This window comes from Siphateles boraxobius, unplaced genomic scaffold (assembly GCF_051911475.1).
Source record: "Siphateles boraxobius isolate OS27281-9 unplaced genomic scaffold, OSU_SipBor_1 50, whole genome shotgun sequence".
Lineage (NCBI taxonomy): Eukaryota > Metazoa > Chordata > Actinopteri > Cypriniformes > Leuciscidae > Siphateles > Siphateles boraxobius.
Window position 1 is genome coordinate 2,839,021 of NW_027509142.1, and position 23,554 is coordinate 2,862,574.

A 23,554-nucleotide genomic window follows, 5' to 3' on the forward strand; every position below is an offset into this window, starting at 1 on the left:
GTATCAATTAAATTTAATGTGTAGCCCAATTTGTTTGCCTAATCGCTCTCGCGGGAGACCGTAGCCTAATTAATTGATTTTTAAACCGCGCGTGTAATTTCTCACGGATACGCGCATGGGTGTGAGAGACATTCCTGTCTTTGTGTCCGTGAGTTGTGTTAAAGTGTGCAATGTGAATAGTTGCGTGTCACCGCTGGTTTGTGAGTGTAGCAGGCGGAGGCGTTGAATGTGAATGAATGGAGGTGTGTATCGGTGCAATGCGGAGGGGGAAACAGGCGGATATCTCGCGTCAGGAGGAAGTGTTCTCCTATTGTGCGATGACCGTTTGTGGATTGCCTGAAGCGGAGGTTATTCAAACTGTAGAGGACGTGCACTGTGTTTTTTTCTTTACATGTGTCTTACTATAGTGTGCTGCATTCCTCACTGACCTACATAAGAGGATGCGAGTGGGGTGCTGCTGTGAGCCGGTGCTCCTCATTTAAACTAACTATATAGTGGCTGCGTCTCAAAACGTGAGCTGCCGATCTAGACAGAATTTTGTGGCGTTATAGATGTGTTCTAACGCCCTTTAGGAATTCATATTCAAAAGGGGGCGTGTCTGCTGTCATATATAACTATAGCATAGAAGAGCAAGGTATTTTTTTTTGTAAGGATAGGCCAATAACTAGAGGTAGGCCTGTCTTTTTATTGTTGTTGTTGCATAAATCATAGATTTACTGATATAAAGACTGTATATGAAACATTGTTTCACATTTTTCTTCAGTGAATATGTCCAAGGGTGGGCTACATTTATAAAAGTTCGTTTCTGTATAGTCACATATACTTAAAAGTCTTGACTACAAAAAAAGTAAAAAAAAAATATTGAACATACCTTCAACATAGGGAAAAAAATATATAGTTATTTAAACACACATTGTCCCATAGTGGGGCATCTTGCCACACAGCATAGGGTAAGCCTTTTCAAAATAAAAACAGTACAATAATTATGAATCACAACAGATAACATACCAAAATGTCAAACCATTAATGTGATAATAAATATATAGCCTACTTATAGATTTAACAACTAAACCATGACAACTTCACTGATTTTTTTGTTGTTTACTTGTATATTTACTCAATTTTAATATTTTAAAATTATTTACATTTATTTTTACATATATTTAATTCTAAAATATATAATTTTTTTTTTTTTAAATTTAATTGGAAATTAATAATATTAAAAAATTTGAAAACAGAGCTCTTCTTCTCATACTTCTGTTAGTCAGCCAATTACGTTTCTGATCATCGCAAAATCACAATATTACACAATTAAATGTCCTGGCAAATATGTTTGGTTTATACTTATTAATTACTTTAACTTTGTTCTTGATGTTCAGTTTGACTTATCAGGCCACAAGAAAGGAACTGAAAAAAACCCCAAAACAAATAAACATGACATTCTGACCCCATGTCCGCCCCTTCAGTCAGGGTACAGCTATCACTTCTGTGCTCTTATGCTGCTTCATATGCTATTGGAAATGTCCTACTTCCCACTTCTGAACTTGTGATTACTTGTCCCATTCAAGTGTTTTGTTGTCAGAAAGAACATAAATCATAGAGGACATCATGCTTATTCTTGCGTATTTAGTTGGGAAATCTTGTTGAAGCCCAAATGATATTTAGCGTCCCATTCATTGACAAACAGTGTGTGGCCTGCCAATCTCATGAACTTGGGTATCAAAATTATCCCCAAGCTTTCCAGTGGTAAATAAGACAAATCCAATTTTCTAGGAAACTCATATTTACGATAATTCAGATAGCATGTGAAGGCAGCATTAACAAACTTAAAATCGGACCTCTCCCCATGAATCTAACAGACGGTGCCCCCTCTTTCCCCGCTGCCCTTATTGATTTTGACCTTGAAATGCACAGCCCTGTTTTTGCTCTTTCTGGATGGCTGACCCCTTAAATCGACCCCTTATGTAAAGTCATTAGAAACAAAGAGATCAAGCCGTCACTGCTCTGTGCGTTTAGCCATTAATGCAGTGCACAAGTTTTCTTTGTGTCTTTGACAAAGACCAGTTTCTCAACTGGTCGGCCTTATCAGGTATATCACGAGTGAGTCTCTCCAAAGTTGGCAGGTTCAACCTCTTTATCTGTTTGTTTAAGTTGCTGGGCAGTTTAAAATCAAATAATGGTACTGCCAGAAGGTGATATATTGTCAGGCAGCTGGCAAAGAGTGTCATTTTTACAGGAATGACAGGAATTATTGTTTCTGTTATGACTAGTTATTTTTGTGCTACTCAAAGCACCAGTCTGTTATGCGCTGTAGCTAAGGTTTGCTTGGTCTGGACTTGTCAGTTTTGCCTGATAAGTCAAACCAAACCTGTTTGACACAAACTGCTTTGTGGGTGTTGGATATGAGTCACTTAAGGTGTGTTCACACTTGTAGTACGGTTCGCTTGGTTTATTTGGTCCGGAACAAAAAAACAACATTTAGTCCTGGTCCGCTTAGCATTCACCTTGGCTGAACCTAAAGGCATAGGGATACGTTAACAACCTGATTCTTTGGCTTTTAGGATGCATATTTCACAACAGAACTTACAACATTCAAAACAATGCTATGTTCTGGGATAAATATGCATGTTGTGTGTGCGTATTCTACATACAATGGTATTTTGACCAGCTGAGAACTCGTGAAAAGCTTATAAATGTGTAAAGGAGTGAAAACCATGGCAGGAATCCCTCTGTCACACACACAAACACAGATCTGTTGCGAGGAGACGCGGTTCTGATGCCTCTACCAAACTGTGATGAGCAACATCACGATTATGACGAGATTTTTTTTTTTGTTTCTTCTACATGTCTTGTCCATGTTGCAATGATTTTTAATTTGAACCACACCAGTCCGCTTGTTTGGTGCGTATTAGGGTTCGGATAGCGTTTACATTTATTCAAATTAACTGCACTAACAGAGCAATCGCACCAGGGTTCATTTTAATGAAACCACACATGCCAAGTGTGAACACACCCTTAAACCTGCTTAAATCAGGTCCTATTCGTGAGCAGTTGAGTTTTACTGCTGTCGTAGATAAGCTTCCTGCAGTGAACTGTTTGTAGCTACAGGGGGTGGGAAAGGATGTTCTACTCCATTAAAGCAAATAAAGTTACCACAAAGCTTTTGTCCTGTTTGCTATTGATGCAGACAACATGCTGGTCTGATCATCTCCAACATCAGGATGAGAACAGCAGCCACAATATCCTGTTTTCAGGGGAATATTTGCTTTGACAGTGTTTTGCTAAATGTTGGGACACTTTATGGTGCATCATGAAATCTTCCATTTGGAAGAATCATTTTGGGGTGATTTTATTTCCATTTTTTTATTTGTTATTTTTTTTATGGTAACAAAATGCATCAATGCACTTTTACACCCGTGGTAACTACATACCATGAGTTGAGATGGAAGTCTAAATGTAGTCCAAGACATGGCAGATGAGATGGCATCTGGCATTACTACATATATGTCCGTTTGTCACCCAGTTCTACCTTTAAAGTAGATTGGTGTACTGGTTTAGCCTTAAATAACTTTTAAACGGTAGTATTTTATATTATGTTTTTTGCCAGGCCAATTAGTCTGTTGATATTTGGCCATTTTGAGATTATCAAGATTATCTTATCCATTAAAGTGATTTTTTTGGGTTAACAATTGTGTAAAATTCCATTTAATTTCCGCTATTTATGTATGTCTCATTTTGCCATTGTATTATGTTTATATCAGCATTATTTCAGCCACTCTGCTCTTATAAACCCCTGCTGGTTGGCGTGTTTTAATAGAAATATCAAAATAACAAGTATTGATTGACAAAACTCCATTATGCTGGTCAAGAATGTGTCATTTCCATGCATTTGGCATTGAAGAATGAGGAACTTGGCAAATCACAAGATTCTAATAACCTCTGCAAAACATTCAAATAATTGTTATTTAAATAAGCCAGTAGATTATTTAGACCATCGCAGCTCGTAATTATTGTTAACCTTAGCAGCACTGGTCCCTCATGTCTCTGCACCCGTGGTGAGCTACAGAAGGATTAGTTTTTGAGTCCATGCCTGCGTATTGTTATGGTGAAGTGCGTGCAGTTGGTCTTCAGCAGCTGGAAGGAGAAGGAGGAGGAGGAGGAGGAGGAAGAGGCCACGCTGGGTTTAACAGTGGCCACAGCTGCTATGAGTTAGGCCTGTGCTTCATTCACTCTACCTCTCTGTCCTCCCCTTTGCCTGTCCCCCTCTTTCAAACCAAAACATTTCCCTCAGCATCCTGGATTCAAACGGGATTGTGTCCGTTAAATCAACTGGCAACACTGGAGGGCAGCCATGAGAAACTCGAACTCCAAGAACATGTAAAATACTTGTGATGGAGCTCATTGGTTAAGATGTCCTTCAGGTCGTGATACTGTTCTGAAACTGAAGCTGGAATAAAATGACCCTCCTGACCTTCCCTTCCCAATTTTTACCATTGGATTTTTGGGGATGTCACATTTGTCAATGGTAAAGAGGACCTATTATGCTTTTTTACATGTTCAAATTTCTGTGTATTGTCGCTGTTTTGAGCATGAAAAAGGTCTGCAAAATTACTCAAAAGGGAGTTATTCTCTATATCAACAACACTGTTTCTAAACTCCCTGAAACGCCTAGTCTTGACCGGTAAGGGACGTGACATTTCCAAAACACGTTCGAAGCGGTTGACCAATCACAACACACTGGTCCAGCCAACCAATCAGCGCACATTGGGCTTTCAGAAGCAGATGCTTCATAGATCCAGGAACTAAAGAGAGTGTTACTGACAGACTGGGAAGAGAGTTGCTGCAACAGTGTCAAATATGGGGAAAATTGTGGGGTTTTTTTTGTTTGTTTTTTTTTTACATTCAAGCATGAAAACCTATTCTAATAGGGTCCATAAAACAAAATCAAGCAGAATCAAATCCTCTTTAAAATATTGGGCATCATTCTGCCCCCCTGCAAACCCACATTGATCGACCTCAAATATACTATATTTGTATCACATCTTTAATAGATCCTTAGTAAAATAGAAATCATGATAATAATAAAAAGAGCGTTTTTATGTCAGGATGCTCAAATCTAAGGATTGGCCTTGATTCTCAAGTAATTATAGAGTGGGAAAGATGTCCACACTGATATCTTTTTTTTGTTCATAAGGCCCAGATTAAGCCTAGTCCAAAACAGCCAGGGATTTTCAATAGAGAATCCCCTCTCAGCAGTTTCATTAAGCTTAATCTGTGCCTGGGAAAATGGCCACTAAAATCCCAATCAGCAATTATTTATAGACCAAAACAAGTCTTAATCTTGGTAGCCCTTAAGTGTTATATATATAAAGTATATATATATATATATATATATATATATATATATATATATATATATGTATGTATGTATGTATCCTCAAATTTAAACACTTTGAGGAGAGAATATGTTATGGACAGAGCAGCAGAAAAGTATTACAGGTGGGATCACGCTTCAGAACAGTATTAATGAATTACTCACAGACCATAAATCTGGATTGAGTCTCCAGTGTTCTGCTTGCTCAATATTTTTACTTCCCCTGGCTTTCTGCTCTGTAGAAAACTGTTGCTTAATACCTTCGAGTCTGGTTCACACGATTTGGGTTCGCAGACATGTGAGTTCAAGAGACTGTGAGCAATGGAACGGACAGTCTGTAGGGGCCTACAGGAAATCCAATGAGAAGATATGGGCCAAAATGTCCAGCTTACTCATGTTTGTGTTACCAAGTTCAGCGTCATGCTGGTGAATGTTCTGAATGCAAATTATATTACATGGATGAAGTTAGTCAAAAATACTACTTTTTAAGGATGGGGATGAGTAAGGATGGTCGACTAGTCATCCAAAAACCAACTACAGTTAGTGAGATGAGTAAGACTGGAGTAATGATGTTGTAAATTCAGCTTTGATCACTGGAATACATTACGTTTTATGATTTATTATCAATAGAAAACAGTTATTTTATTAAATTCTAATAAAATTTAAAAATATATATATTGTATTTTCTATCTAATAAATGCAGCCTTGGTGACATAGACAGAAAAAAAATGGTATACCAACCCTAAACTTTGGAACAGCAGTATTTTTTTTTTTTAGCAGTAATTCTTTAAAGGGGATGAATGCTATACGGATTTTTGTCATAAAAAAAATCTCAAAGAGAAGATAGTTAGCATTGTATCTGCAGAGAAATTATCTGTAGTGTATTAACCAACCATCCCCCCTTTCAGTGGGTTCAAGCACCTCGCGAAACTTAAACACATCTGCCATAATCTGGACAGATGGAAAATAGTGTCATTATTGGGTAGTTGCTCTAACTTGATATATAATCCTCGATAATCCCTTTTGTACAGGCTTATTTGCTTTGCTAGGCTTGAGAAACCAGGCCTGTTATGTTATCGTGTTGTTTTCCATTTTCATACGTGCAATGGAAATATGTCAGGGAGGAAATACATTTCTGTTTTCACATGGAAAGCTGGCCGATCAAGTAAATGACTGGTCCCGGTGAGAATAGCACTCAGCGTAACACTGTTGGGCCATGGACAGCTTTTGGCAGACAGAGACCCTCTGTGACCTGTCTCCATATGTTCAACATACAGAAGAACATGGAGAAGGTGTCCGTGTCATTTAAAGGTCATCTGACGATCCATCAATTTAACTGTCAAACCCATTTGAAGATTATAATGCAAAACTGAATTATAATTCATGCATCTTTCATAAGCATCATCTATTTGATAAGCTGTCTTGGTCTTGCGTTGTCAGGCCAATCTGTTCTCCACAGCTTAGCTGGTTAGGTGGTCCTGCACCCTGTATTGTGGACCATCTGTGCCACCAGTCGCAGCCATTTCTCCGCCCACTTTTCACACACACACAATTTACCTGCTACAGTAGAGACAGATGATGATCAGAATGATTATTAAATTCAAGATCACCGTAATGAGGGACGAATAAATGGGTTATTGTACAGGGAGATTATGAACAAAGACACAGGTGGCTTGAAATCAGGGAGGAAAAAACATTCAGACAGACAGACATTATTGTTTTGATAGTTGACGTATACTTCATCTTCTTAAAATTGTTTTCCATTTTTTTTTAATATTTATTTTATATTACTCCTTTGCTAGCAAATCTTAATTTAAGGTTAACATTGATGGGCATATTACTTTATAATATTTTGAATCTTATGTTTTTGCCTTTACTAGTCCATTTTAATCAGGTCTAGGATTTGACAAGTTGATTTTTAAAAAAGTACTTATATTCTAATTAATGGCTGTGAAATAATATGAACATGCATAATAGTATTTATAGAAAAATTATTACATTTATTTGTGAAATATTTTAAAATGGAATATAACATCTTCCCATGACATCAACTTTCAATAAAAAAATATTTAATGCCAACTTCCCTTTTATTTATTAACCATATCAAAGTTTTGCAAATAGTGTACTTCTATACTATCTACTATACAGATTGCTATCTTAAAAAAATAAAAAAAATCTTGATGTGCAGCCAAGTCTACAGTACACCTGAGCCAAGTTTGGCAGTATGTTGGCTTTAACCATGCCTTTGTTTTCGTACGAGGGGACAACTGTAGCATTGCTTCAACAATGGTGCATTTCATGCAACAGCGATCATTTTCAAATCTACTTGAACACATTTTCACGTGTGGTGAGAACGTCTTGTGTCTTGTGTTTACATGGTAGTTTTAAGTGTTGGACACGCGTGTCGTTTTCGCTCTTAGCCGTCACTCCCTCTGGATTCTGTGTGACCAGTTGCCGTTGATGAAAGAGGATCTGCCACCTGTCATTTGGCATTCCAGTATTTTGCTGGGCAAATTGGGATGGGCAAAGCACAAATTATGCAGAACATGTAGGCAATTGATATATGCTTCTGTGTGTGTTGAAGATAAAGGCCATATGCTTCTGGTGACATATTCAGTTACTGGGTAGTGGAGTCAAAAGCAGGGCTGGAACCCTTACGTATATGTTTAAAAATGTGTGTATATATACAGCCTTTTAGTAATATCTTGACGTAGACTTATTTACTTTAAAATGGAAAAAGTGCACAATGTTAGTTACATTTATGTTGACAAAAAATAATATTGAATATATTATAAATATTTGATACACCACCTGGACCTAAGTCATGTTACTATTTATGTGTAATTTCTATTATTTTTTAAAACAAATCTATAACTTTTTTGGGGATTTAAATTGTGTAATTTGAAAATAGTTGAGGACCTAAGATATACACCTGAGGAACACCACATAAAAAACACCAAGTATAGACTGTTCATTGTTGTCCATTTGTGTTGTCCATGTGTACTTTTTGTGTTTGATGTAAATGTGGACAGATGCCATGAGAAAACTCATTCTTACTACCTCTAAACCCCCAAATAGCAGTTGGATACCTTCTTTAGAAACACTATTACTGTTATCTGCTTACTTTGCATCCATGCAATTAAAGTTAATGTTTAGTTTAAGGTGGAGGGGAATGGGTAGGAGGACGCTTTATCCTTAAATCACTCTCGTTTTTTTTTTTTTTTTTTTTCTAGCTGGCAGGGCTCGGGCTCTCTGCAATTATGGCGTAGCCTTGACACAATGTTATTGTGTTTTTTGAGAGCCATGTTCTGGGAAGGGAGGACAGATAGAGGAGTGTGCTTCAGTTGGAGAAAGACAGCTCTAACAGCCCTAGCGTAATTAGCTCAGTGGTGTCTGTCTATTTAACTGTCTTTTTATTTAGCTTTGAGAACAATTGCCCTTGCACATTTCTTTCTTTCTTTCTTTTTTACGGACAGAATGCAGTTTGTATTTGCTTTATAAAAATGTGTACTGGATGTGGAAGTTTATGTTGATTCACTATATATCACTATATATCTCACTATGATGGAAAAAAAAAATACCTTTAAAGAAATAAAGAAATAAAAATTCACCTAGGCATATTTTCACAAAGGAAACAAAAAGTCTGAATAATCTTACACCTTTTTCTGTTACACTCACACATACATCACATTATGGAAGTAAATATTTTGTGAACGCAGTTTCATGTTGACTTTAAAGCTTAATAGGAATCCTGTGCTTCCATTAGCCTTTTTATAATCCTTTAATCTGAGGTTACAGTATTTTGCGTTATCAGTGCTATTTAAGCCACTTCTTCTGCTCATTAGTTTTTTTTTTCACAAGAACTAAAGCCCTATGAGGTCCATCTGGTTTTAAAAAAAAAAAAGAACTAAATTCACACCCAATGACACTATGAACAGGGCTGGCCAGGGGAGCGCAGCATCTCCAATAGGTCACTGTGCTTATCTACATTTTCCCTTTCCACAGAACAACATCAAACAAACAGTTTTAGTCTGGGTTTATCGAAAACCGCATGGTGTCTTTGGCATGCCTTTGAAGAGAGCCCTGTGACCGTGGGATGCTGTAGGTACAGCCGAGGTTTTCAAGGTCTCCTCGCCTTCCTTTTCCACATCACCTGCGGCAGGAATTCTCCAGGGAGGCTGTCTCTTAAAGTGACACTTTCGTAAAATAAATCTAGATCACACAGATGAGATGTTCCCTGTGATTCAACTCGTACTGTCGAGTTGACAGGTTTGAAGAAAGATTGTAGTGTTTTGAGTTGCACATATGGCACCCTTGCAGTGCATCAAAGCAAAAAAACAGCTGCCAAATGAGACGTCGCATCTCACAAATATTCCACGTTGTAGAGGTAAACACGACATCCAGTTCAACCATCATGACACACTGCTGTCATCTCAGGTGTGGAGATGAGTATTTTCAGGGTAAACACAGAGCTTGTCGCTTGAGGTGTTTCAAACAGCCCTGAAACCTGAACCCTGATCATTATCGCTCATAAAGAGGGCATCAGTGTTTCACCTCAGGGCTGGCCGTCTCACAAAACAGCTCAACGTGCTTAGATATCTTATAATGACAGACTTCTCAGAATGTGCTGCTACTTAATCCAGTCTTTAGGTGTCACCGGGATATCTGAGGAATTTAAAGCATCTGGAAAATGGAGTCTGGAGGTGGAAATGGAGGGAAAGTGTGGAAAATGTATTGTGTTTTGTGGATGAGGTTCAAAGGCCATCATGACATCTCAAAGCCACTGAAGAATTGTCTGGAATAATTAGACCTTTTTGTGTAACTTCAGCTTTCAAAGGTTATTGTAGCTTTAGTTTTTTTATTTTAGCTTTGTTGTTTCTCTTTAGTTTTGTGTTTTGGTTTGAGTCGTGTTTTTCTTTTTTCTCTTTTGTCTCTTTTTTTTCTCCAAACTTTGCTTGGTTTTTGGTTTGTGGTTTGCTTTTTTTTGTTTTTCTTTACTTTTTACTTTCCGTTTTTTTTTCTTCGTGTTTTGCTTTACAGATTTTAAGAGATGTAATATTAATCGAAAATATTTTTCTTATTTTCAAACGCATGCAATACTGTCGTCGTGTTAGACATTAAACAACATTAAACACTTTGACGGGCCATATGTCTTTCTATTGAATTCAAAACATGCTAGGGAATCATCAGTGAATTAGTTTCCAAAGGAACATTGCGAAATGAAGAAATATCATCCCTAAAGTCAGCTGTTTCATACAGACTCACAAAGAGAAGGCCCCTGTGATTGTGTTTCTTGTTCTTATATAAAGGCAACAGTTACATAACTCACATTTTATCTTCTAGGAGCCGTTCAGGTTCCTTTGTGACACAACAAGCTTATCAATTGTTGCTTCTGACTGGAAGGGCTTCAGCTGTCTTTTTTCAGCATATGTTCAGTGATGTAAGGATGGCTTTATCACTTTCTCAGGGTTTATCAGGTTCTGTGTGACAAGATCCGGTCTTATCTCAAAGGCACCTTCCATTCTGGAGCATTTGCTTCCTGATACACCAGGATCAGACAAAACCAGATATCCTTGTGAATATTTCATGAGATTCTGAAATACATTTAAAGTATGAAAAACATCCAAAGTGTTAAGTTACTTTGAAAGGAATATGGATCATATGTAGGAATGTGGATCATCTCCTTCTCTGTGTTCATAGCAAGTGGTGCCACTGACCATGTGCACATACTGTACACATCATTTTCAGATTGTGGCCTTTATTCCCAAAATAGGTGTCAATGTGCCCCATATATACTGGAATATACCTTTATGCATAACAATCATCAAGTTCCAGATACATTGAATATATGGAGTACTTTAGTAATCCACCACAGCAAAATAATCTATTGTTTAATTTATAATCATTCCGGAGAGCGATGAAATACAAAATGTAGGCCACAGTGCTTTTTTTAATGTATGCAAAAACATAATCTGTCCTGATTGGCTGACATGCGTGTAGTGGCGTAGTTCACATGGCTGCAAGAGCTGTTGAATACTAAATAGTTATATACTAAATACCTAATGATATGTAAACGTTCACAGTTATGGCAATGTGTACACGATTACGATAGTTGTCATTATCATAATGATTTCTGAATGACCTGAATTTTTGCACTTTAGTTTTCATAAATAGTCTAGATGGACTGGTGAGGGTTGTGTTAGAGTAGATCAATGTACTACATAGCATTTCTTCTAAAAGAGCAAGATAAAAACATGTTTTCTTAGATAAGTTTCTTTTAAGCAATTAATTATTAATTTAACTGCTTTGCATACGACATTAATAATTCATCATGACCTAATTATGACCTGGATCGGTACAGTGATGGTATTCCTTATGTTTTTTGCAGTTGGGATGAAAGCAGCTCCATCAGCAGCGGTTTGAGTGACGGTTCAGACAACCTCAGCTCAGAGGAGTTCAACGCAGGCTCCTCCCTCAACTCCCTGCCAACTACTCCCATTGGCTCCCGCCGAAACTCTGCCATTGTGGTAATTCACTTCTTATTGGATTGAAATATTGCTCTCACAGTCTGTTTTTCTGCTTCAATGTTTGTCACTTTTGCCTAATATCTGACACACGATACTGGATCAGTTGAGCTTGAGCACACAGTACTTACTGCTAATGGGATGAATGTGTTACAGACCGCTAACCGCTTTAGAGGGAAAGAGTGCACACTGACTCAGTCAATACTCATCTGAAACCTATCACTACACAGCACAGACAACACGGTTTATCCCACCCAAAGACACTGATGTGACTCTTCCCTGGCCAAGAAGTCTTCGGGGAGTTTCTGGTTTCGTTCTCAATGATGAACTCCCATGTAGTGTTATGCACTCAATCCTCTGTGTGTGAATGTGTGTTTGTGTTGGTTACGATTTGTTGAAGACCACACTGCTTACTGGTTTAGTTTCAGCCATTCACGCTACCTAAAATCACTGTTTCTTGGCGCTTTGAGAAACATTTGACCACATTATTACTGTCCTGATGTGCCACAGTGACTGTTTTCATTTGAAATGTCATTATGTTGGTCAGATCATACACCATATTTAAAAGAATAGTTCACACAACAAAGAAAAACTGTATTCATCTATATGTCGATTCAAACGTGAATATTGTTTCCTTCTGAGGGACTTATGAGAAGCTATGAGGTACAGTCAAAGACTAAAGATAACACAAAACGAGCATTAGTTTGATCCAGCTTGAAAAATGTTGTTTTCTATCACGATTGAAGCGTTTAGAAACAAAATGTATGAGATAGTTGTTGTCAGATTGCATTGGTGATTTCAAATTCGTAAGCTTGATGAACAGTTTTGGAGAATTTGATGTTTCCCCATTCAAAAAGTTGTTTCAAAGATGGCCGCCAAGTGAAATCACTTGTCTTAAAGGGACTTTGCTACAGTATATGCCGATCCTAAAATATAGCAAAATAAAATGTTGGAGTCTATAAGTCTCTTCTGCTCACCAAAGCTGCATTTATTTGATTAAAAAAATACAGTAAAAACAGTAATATTGTGAAATATTAATACAATTTAAAATGACTGTTCTCTTCTGTAATATATTTTCAAATGTATTTTATTCCTTCGATCAAAGCACAATTTTCAGCATCATTATTTCACATGATTTTTCAGAAATCATTCTAAAATGCTGATTTGTGATTTGATGCTCAAAAAACATGTATTATTATTATTATCATCAATGTTGAAAACAGTCGTGCTGCATAATATTTGTGTGGAAACTGTGGGATGTTTTTTCAAGATCTTTTGATAAATAGAAAGTTCAAAAGAACATAACAGCATTTATTTGATCAATTTAATGTATCACTTCTGAATACAAGTATTAATTTCTTAAAACAACAACAACGACTCTGACCCCAAACTTTTGAACTGTAATATATTTCCTAGAGTTTCCAGAAAATATGTGTGAAAATTTGAGATCAGCTTGGACCGTAGAGCAGAAAGCAGAAATTATACACTTTACTTGTAAGACAAAAAGATATAATGAATCAAAATTCTTTTTTACATAAAGAACCTATCTTCTATAGAAAGCAGTCAGATAAGCATTAAGGACTGTGTCGCTCTCCTCCCGTTCTAAACTTAAATCTTTGCTGGACCCTTTTAAAATCTTCTCCATCAAACAGATCTGAATGTTCTTCTAAACCCCCCTCAGACTCACAGCTTTCCGTTCCTCTTCTTATTGTACGAACAGTCATCGGCTTTTTTCTCGATCTGACCCTCACGGCTGTCTTTGCCAGAAGAAGGAAATGACATGTCAACATCACAGTTATACAAACATCGAAGTTCAGACAGGTTTAATTGGTCAAACATGTGAGCTTGCCGTGAGCCCATATTCCTAAGAAGGGAGCAGACATTCCTCAAATGACATCAACCTTTCACAAAGGCTTATTTACATTTAATAACGCAGGTATGCCCCTCCACTGGGCTTCTCCTTGAGCCGGACATGCTCCATTAAACCTGGGAACACAGTCAGGCTCACTCCTCTCACTTTAAATTACAAATCAATTTCACAAATTGAAGGAGTTTTTAAGTCTTGTTAAGTTTCTTCATGGTTTTATTACTTTATTGTTTGGCAGATAATACAACAGTCTTAAAGGTTGCAATTCTGTCATAAATCTCATTGCTATAATGTAATATAATATATAGACCCCTAATTTAAAACATCTAAAAACAATATAAAATCTAGATTTTCTTGCCAACACTTTATGATCATTTTAAACAGATATAGTAAACATTATCACATTATATAATGCATAATATCACACAACTTTTCATATACTATACCATTCAAAAGTTTGAGTTCAGTTTTTTTTTTTAAGAAATGAATGCTTTTATTCAGCAAGGACGCATACAATTTATCAAAAGTGACAGTAAAGAAATGTATAATGTCACATTTCTATTCATCAAAGAATCCTGAAAAAATAAGTTTTTACAAAAGAATATGAAGCAGCACAACTGTTTTCAACATTGACAACAATAATGTTTCTTGAGCATCAAATCATCATATTAGAGTGATTTATGAAGGATCATGTGACTGGAGACTGGAGTAATATTGATGCAAATTCAGCTTTGATCACATGGATAAATTACACTTTAAAATATATTACAATCTAAAATAGTTCTTTAAAACTGTAATAATATTTCACAATATTACTGTATTTTTAGTTTTATTGTTGATGCAATAAATGCAGCCTTTTTGAGAAGTCTTCTCTAAAAAAATTATAAATAAAATCCTACAAAACCCAAACTTTTATAAGAGTATTTGAATTTACTTGAAGTGTTACCAGTTAACTGTAGCCTTTACTTTTACCGAGTTCATTTCACTTCTGCATTGCCTGACTAAAACATACTACAAAATAATAGTATAAAATATAAATATCCAAATTTATTTTCTCGTTCACTGTGATATTGCTGATTGAAAACCCTGAAAATCTGATCATTTAATGCAAATGATGTTTCAAATGAAAAGTTTCAAATATATGTGCTGATATAACGCTCACACCTTTAAGTAAACCCATGACACTGAGATACAGAAAGATAGAGCCGAAAGTACACAAACTGCTGTGGAGGAGAAACACTGCTGTGATGTTGTGATGTATGTCAGCGTGTGTTACTTGTCTTCTCTTCCACGGCTCGTGCTGGAATGTGACCACAGTGCATCTCATAAAGCAGAAGTGGACTCTGAAACACAACTTCCATGTTTGGTGTTTTGAACTGACATTAAAATATTGTTTCTTCCCCCCTCATCGTGTGCTGGTTTTAGAGTACTATATGTTAAACTACTTTTGACCAACAAACAAACAAAACTAAAAAAATTAAGTTAAAAAATAATAAATTAAATGGGTCATGGCATGATTTTTAAAATTTTAATATGTTCCTTGAGGATCACTGATAATTGTATTAAAAAAAAAAGTAGTTCAGAAATGTAATATTGTAATGGGGCTGTTCACACAGAATGCACTTTCTCATTCCACTGTGCTACTGTTATTGTTTTTCAATTAAACGCGCTAGACGGACATCTTTAACCACCACACTTGTACAGTATCTTTTGCATTATATTTTAAAAACACATCAAGTTGCTCAAGTTAAAAGAAGTTTTTAACAAAACTTGTCAATTTTTTCATTCCAGTGACCTGCATCTTAACAGCCAAACATGAGTTCTGTGTGAACCAGCCCCAACTTTAGCACGTTAGTGTCTTTTTTTAAACTGAAATAGTCACTGACTGTTCATTTTAACATTGACTCTTCCCACAGCTGCGCACTGATGCAGAGAAACGCTCGCTGGTTGAAAGCGGCCTGTCCTGGTACGGCGAGGAGGGGAAGGCTCAATGCCGGAACGAGGGAGTATACGAAACGGGCAGCCTTAAGGCCGAGTCATCCAGCAAGTGGAAAAAGAGCAGATCGCAGGATGACGCAGCAGTCAAGGGTGAGCTGAGGAAACCGCAGACGCTTGGCCACCCGCCCAGCGGACTGAAGAAGAGCCGAAACCCTCCTGTGGGAGTGACCTCACCCATCACGCACACCTCGCAGAGCATGCTCAAAGTGCCAGGAGGTTCGTGATATCACACACTGACATACATACAGCTGATGGTATGGAAACACCCTGGAACATGCAACACATGTCATCCGTTTACCATCATTCCTGATGTTCCAGCTGCTAAATCTTCCCAAACACAGCCATACATTAACTAATGAACAAGCAGGTCACATATTGCTATACAATAAATGAATGCATATGTGTCTCTTGGTATCGGATAGGATGCAATAGGCTATAAATCTCACTAGCTTTTTTTTTATGTAATATTTAAAAAAAACATTATTATTCATGTTTAAAAGCACTAATAATTTAAAAACATTGGTAATTGTATTTTTTTGTTTAGTTTTTTTTCTAAATGGATAAGCATTTTTTTATTTATTTAGGCAAAATAATAAGGAATTTTAATATCAAATATTTCATATAATTTATCAGCCATAACATGAAAATAATCATCAGCTTATCATGCAGTATTAATATTTAAAAGCTCTAATAATTTAAAAACATTGTTGAATTAATTTTTTTGTAAATTTCTAAATAAATATGCATTTTTCATTCATTTTATGATTGATCCTAGCATTCGGAGTATACATTTTTTAATTTATTTCGACAAAATAATAAGGCATTTTAATATCAAAATATTTAATATAATTTATTAGCCACATGACAATAATTATCAGCGTATCATGCAGAATTTGAAAATAACACTCCTAGTATTGAAGAAAATTTGTTGCAAGTTCACACTTTTGATTTGAAATTATTACTTTTTTTATTTATAATTTGAAGCACAATCTCAAAAGGTCTCAATTTGCTCTCCATGTAATTTCATTGTGGTCTAGACAAAACAATCAAGATATTAAAGTAATCTCTTTGGTGATTTTTCTTTTCTACCGGGTTTTAATGTTATCGTTTGAGAGTATTAGGTGACCTTTGAGTCAACAAACCGTGGAGTGATTACAGAGTCCAGTATCAATGGGTTTGACCTCATCTAGAAACAAAGGCACTCTTCTTATCTGCTTCATCTTTGAATGCAGCCCTCTGTCTCGATGGCAAACTCGGCTGATGGCAGTTAGTGCTGGATCATTAGATCCAATGCAGAGTTCCAACAAAGACTGATTCTGCCGCTGGCATGGGGATAAAGAGAAAGAGAGAAAGATGTCCTGTTCGGATCAGTGCTGGAGTGGAGGGTTGGCACCAGGTCTCGCCAGCTGTTGTCCTCCACCCGGGCAGGGGGGTTGGGTAGGGACATGATAACAGCTCTTGAAACCCTAAATCACCCAACACCACCTATTCCTCTTCTTGTGAATGCATCACCCTCTCGGATTGGTTAACACCCAGTTAAGTCGCTTATTCAATTTACAACCACAGATTTAATGCATCAAAAGAGATACAAGAAACCAGTTGATTTTTTTCCCGGACATTTAATGCCACTTTGCACCTAGATATAGACAGACAGACAGACAGACAGACAGACAGGCGATAGATAGATAGATAGATAGATAGATAGATAGATAGATAGACAGACAGACAGACAGACAGACAGACAGACAGACAGACAGATGATAGATAGATAGATAGATAGATAGATAGATAGATAGATAGATAGATAGATAGATAGATAGATAGATAGATAGATAGATAGATAGATAGATAGACAAACAGACAGACGACGGATGAATGGACGGACGAACGGAGGGACGGACGATAGATAGATAGATAGATAGATAGATAGATAGATAGATAGATAGATAGATAGATAGATAGATAGATAGATAGATAGATAGATAGATAGATAGATAGATAGATAGATAGATAGATAGATAGATGGACAGGCAGATAATAGATAGAAAGATAGATAGATAGATAGATAGATAGATAGATAGATAGATAGATAGATAGATAGATAGATAGATAGATAGATAGATAGATAGATAGACAATGATAGACAGACAGACAGACAGACAGATAGATAGATAGATAGATGATGATAGACAGACAGACAGACAGATAGATAGATAGATAGATAGATAGATAGATAGACAGACAGACATACATATATATATATAGATGGATGGATGGATGGATGGATGGATAGATGGACGGACGGATGAATATATTTAGATTTAAAAGTAATTTTTAAAAATACTAATAATAACATTGTTAAGTGTAATCTTTAGCAAATCTTTGTGATATTTTAGTAATCTTTAGAGTTAATGCATTAAATCAAAAGAGCTTAAAGAAACCAGTTGATTCTTTTTTTCCATCGTGCGTTTAATGCCACCTTGCGGGGGTCCGTTTGCCATTTACAATAAAGCGAGAGACAGTGGGGAACACAGCGTTTATCCAGCTGGACCTGAAAGAGACCATCTGGATGCTGTACTGTACGTGTTGGAAAATAAACCCATTTATCCCAAAAGAAACACGAAGCACGTCATGATGTCACTTTAATGAAAGGCAGCCATGTTTAGTCTTTCATTCAGTCAGTGTGTGTTGACATGTAGCCAGCACGTCAACGCTCCTGCATATGTCTGCCATTCATGCGGCGTCCAATGCGGTCCAGCTTTCAAACGCACAGAAGAGGATGAATGACAGACTGATGAAATTTAAGCAATTGCACCCAGTGAACTGCGCAACTCGATCTGCTTTATTCAGAACACACACTTTAGATGTTTTCTCCCCAAATTACACCGTTTCAGTGAAGCTGTCATGTCAGCTACTACAAGCAATCCGTTTTCTAGAGTACCAACAAATGAAAAAGCTTGTTCTGTTTTAGAGCGATATTTTATCCTAATAGCTGGTTGTTACTTACCGTGTGACATCGTGTTATTCTTGCTGCTGTAGGTTATGATTATGAATTAGAATTGATTAGGTGTCATCAAAAGTTTGCAGAACAATATAGAAAACAGGAACGTCCTGGTTGCGTATGCAACCCACCGTTCCCTGAAGGAGGGAACGGAGGACGTAGTCGACGCGACTGAAATGGGATCACGCTAGGGAGCCTATCATCTTCGAGTACTATTGAACGAGCCAATGTAATTGGCGTGCGTGATTCACATCACACACTCCGCCCCCGCGGCGCGGGTATAAATACGGAAGTGGATGCACGCACTAGTTGCTTTTCGCTGAGGAGCCGAGAGTAACCCGGGGTCAGCGGTGGTCCAGCGGTAGTGGCAAGGGGACTACGTCCTCCGTTCCCTCCTTCAGGGAACGGTGGGTTGCATACGCAACCAGGACGTTCCCTTTCAGTCGATAACGTCGGACGTAGTCGACGCGACTGAAATGGGATCAACCATTGAACACGCCACTAACGCTGCCACCTTCCAGTGCCTAAACCAAAGCCTCCTGATGCCCCCGCAAACTTAAGGCGGGGAAGGACAGGGCTTAGGCCAGGGAAGTCACTGCTGTTCCTACAGGACCACTGGGAAAGCGTTCCCCGTACGTTGGAAGGAAGGGACGCTGCGGAAGCCACATCCAACCCGAGGGAGGAAATGTGGAGAATACACATATGAACTGGGCGGAAACCGGGCAGTCTAACATCTGGAATGTCACTGGGGTGGCTCCAGCCTAAGACGGGGGGAGACACACCGGACAGTGACGGCAGAGAGACTCTGCCGAGGGAAGACACGGGCTCACCGCAGGGAGCCGTATCGTGGAAGAATACACATATGGGGTCACCGAAGGGACCGCAACATATGGACCCAGCCTAACACAGGTTCCACACTGCTTACGAGTGGTAGGCCTAACACCAGACGTTCCGCACGTCCGACGTCGGAGGGGTGTGGAGGAACTCAACAGGGTTCAATTTTAAGGGAACTCAACTGGAGTAGAAAGGCGCACGTATCCAGTCCATAGGAGGGGAATGGCGCAGCAAGCCGACACTTGAACCGGGCTCACGGTGAAACTGGCTTCATGAGAAGGGAGCCCACGGGAAGCAGCGGTTCAACTAGGTGTCGTCCAGCCCCCAACTCTAGAATCTGTTTAGCAAAGTATATCGTCAACGCCCAGGCGGAGCACTTTACACTCATCATAGAGGAGCTCAACACCTAAGTGGACATGTTGCATCTCGGATCTTTGCCGAAATGAAGGCAAGCACTAAGTGCAACTTTGCATGGAAACAGCCTTCCCTCTCTGCTGAATTCCAACAGATATTTGAAGAGCTGGTCTGAGGTCTATGACTTGCATTCTGTACACGTCCAAGCGAATCGGACAGAGAAGCCAGGGCTGGATCTGCCTCCTCCAGGGCAGCGCTTGCAGGCTCACCACCTGCTCCTATTACGGGAGAGGTAGGAACCTTGGGCACAATCCGAGCCGGGGTCTCAGCTTGTGAGAGTTAGCCGGCCCAGACTCCAGGCACAATACGTTGACCGAAAGCGAGCAAGTCCCTACCCTCTAGTAGAGACCACGCGAGCAGGAGAACTGATATAACAGAATTTTTAACTCACTACCTGCAGTGGCTCAGGGGCGGTCTCTGCAGTGCAGTCGCACCAGGGACAAGGCCCAAGAGGATAAAGAGGGACACAAGGATTTACAAGACCTTGCTCCTCAGGAACCTGACGATCAGAACGTGCTTCTGCATACTTCTGCAACACGATGAGCGTCGTTTAAACACCGAGGCAACATCATTTTGAGGGTGATTTAGGAAAACAGCCTACCGCAACCCATTTTGCAGGAAAGAGAGCACTGAAGTGATCGAAAGCTTTCAGGATCTCCTCAGGGGAGAAGACGCACTCAACGACTAGGTTCCACTTCTAAAGGCGTAAGCACGCTACCCAATTCTAGGGGGTGCTCGCAGAAGTGATGGTAACTAACACATGTTCTTGTGATAGCCACCTGAACCTCCGCGTTCGGATGTAAGACCGCCCGGAATCTCCGGGGGAAGAACGCGTGTGCCACCGTGCCCCGTCCCCGAATCCAGGGGAAGTCAGGAAGGCTGTTGAAGGGAACCAGGTCTAGTTGGGCCAATGAGGGGCAACTATGAAGACCTGTTCCTCTCCTGACATGGCACGTAGGTGCAAGTGACGGGCGCAAAAGACAGGAGCATTGCTCAACACAACATGTGAAGATCACTGGGCTTCAGGAGCATTTTCTGCTCAGCACTTGGGTGTGACAAGTTCACTGAGCTTCAGGAGCATTCCTGCTCAACACCTGAGTGTGATAAACTCACCGAGCTTCAGGAGCATTTCTGCTCAACACTTGAGTACGAAGAACCTCACTGAGCGACAGGAGCATTTCTGCTCAGCACTTGAGTGTGACAAGTTCACTGAGCTTCAGGAGCATTACTGCTCAACACCTGAGTGTGATAAACTCACTGAGCTTCAGGAGCATTTCTGCTCAACACTTGAGTGCGAGGAACTTCACTGAGCACCAGGAGCATTTCTGCTCAGCACTGCGTGTGATGAATTCACTGAGCTACCTGTGATGGACTCACTGAGCTACAGGAGCATTGCTGCTCAACACCAGAGTGCGATGAACTTCACTGAGTTTCAGGAGCAAATCTGCTCAACATGAAGAGTGATGATTTCACTGACTTGCAGGCGCAAGGCGACCATGAGTCGCAGTCACTTTTAGAAGGCTCACTGGGGTTAAACGCATTTCTGCGGGCCCCTGGGGCCGCTGAGTCCCAGTGTTTGTCCAAGGGTAGTCCGCTCGGTTTACCCAAACACTGGCGGAAAAATAAAACCGGGGGGGCAACTGAGCGGCCCCGGAATGGTCATGACCCAGCCGGACCCAGGGGATGGAGTCTCCACTTGCCCTGGCTATAACTGTCGTGAGGCTCGATGGCGGCACGATTGAGTAAGCAGGAGGAGTGGAATAAGGCGCCCTCAGAAGCGTCTGACTCCAAGGAGGAGGTGACGGGTGAGTTTGTGACATGCAAGGGAAGCTTGCGCAACGGTCGCAATGTCTAACAACTCGAGGCACGAATGCCCGTGTAGTCGGGGGTCGCCCAGGCCCCCGTTAAAACACGCCCTTTGTACATGGCCGCTCTGTTGAAGAGGGTTTGGCAGCAGACCGGGATGAACTATAGTCACACAGGGTGAGCTGCTCTGCCACGGTCACCTCGGGACTCGATCGTGAAGCTAGCGCTGAAGCGGTCACATATGGAGGGAGCCAAAGGCTGCGACTACCATATACCCCAGGAGCCTCTGAAAGTTCTTTCAGTGGGACCCTTTCTCACTTCAACACCAGCTGAACACATTCTCATTGGAGAGACATGTTGGACCGAGTACCTCTCCAAAACTAGAAAAGAGATACTCAGCCCGTGGGCGAGATTACTCTCTTCCAGTTGACCTGAAGACCCAACGGGCTCTGGAGCACTCGAGGGGAAGGACACTGTACTGATACTCCACCCTTAGACGCAACACACAGGATGGCCTGCGGTGCGGGAGGTAGAGATCTGAAGCACATGTCTTTCAGGTCAAAGCTGCAGACCAATCTTGGGCCAAGATGGTCACGACCCACCACCTAGTAGCACGAAGAACGAGTTTACAACTGGCCTTCGTACCGGCTGGAGGAGCGGCTATATCAAATCCTTCGCCAGCAGGATAAGATAAGCACGCACAAGTCAGGAGCACTGCTCAACACTCGGTGTGATGAATATCACTGAATTTTCAGGAGCACGTCTGCTCAACACCTAATGTGATGACTATCACTGACTTGAGCGGGGTAGCCGAGCCTGAGGTGGGGCAGCAAAGTAGAGAGAGTGGTGTTAGTGTGCTGTGCAACACTTACCTGTCTCCACAAGCGGCAGGGGGCGCGTGAGAAGGCGGATGACCGGGTCCTCGAACGCACCAAGCTGCCTGCTGGCGACCAAGGGGGAGCTGAGGGGTGTAAGGCTATACAGGGTCACACCCGCCAGACTGGCCCTCTTGGGACCCAGGAACAGATGAAATTGCTCTCTCTTTGAAGTGTGGGTACCGCTTGCTCCGCTTTTTTTTTTTTTTTTTTTAGGGAGCCAGCGGCGGAACAGACACACACACAAACAAAGGCTCCACCCGGCCCTCACCCGGGGGGAGGGAGTGATCGTGCCACTCCAAGAGCATCTCATCCATTCCTGGGCGGCCCGCTCCGGAATGCTTTCGCTGTCGCTTGCCACCTGGCTTGGCAGCGCCTGGAGCGGGCTGGGCGTCTCTACTGCGGCCGGCTCCCTGCTGAGGCCTGGGTGGAGGCTGCTGCGGAGGGCCAGCAGGAGCGGCGGCCGGAGAACGCCCACGGCGACGAGCAGGCGGAGGAGCTGCCACCGGCGGCGGGTGGAGGCAGCAGCTGGCCACCGGGGCAGGATGTGCCGGATGACCTCCGTCTGCGCTTGAGCGGCAGAGAACTGTTTGATGCAGTTCTCCACCGCGTCGCCGACCAGCCCAACCTGGGAAATTGGGGAGACCAGGAACCGAACCTTGTCCGCATCCGCCATACCAACCAGGCTGAGCCAACGAAGGCGCTACTGGACCACCAAGGTGGACATCGCCAGACCGATCACGCACGCTACGACACCCGTACCCCGGAGGGTGAGGTCGGATGCAGTGCGGTGCTCACCTATGAGCGCACGGTCTGGATTACCCTCGTGCATGCCATGGGTGCCCTAGCCTGCAGCAACGC

At 40.5% G+C, this 23,554-nt stretch overlaps 1 protein-coding gene across 4 annotated transcripts in view; it reads left to right on the plus strand.

The window, feature by feature from the left end:
* The window catches only part of nav1a (neuron navigator 1a), a 151,701-nt gene that overhangs the window by 85,597 nt on the left and 42,550 nt on the right, over positions 1-23,554 (plus strand). For all 4 annotated transcript variants that reach the window (XM_077204731.1, XM_077204732.1, XM_077204729.1 and 1 more), the window contains exons 7-8: positions 11,763-11,901; positions 15,682-15,979. In XM_077204731.1, the coding sequence (XP_077060846.1) occupies positions 11,763-11,901; positions 15,682-15,979 (437 nt within the window). The remainder of the gene's footprint in view (positions 1-11,762; positions 11,902-15,681; positions 15,980-23,554) is intronic.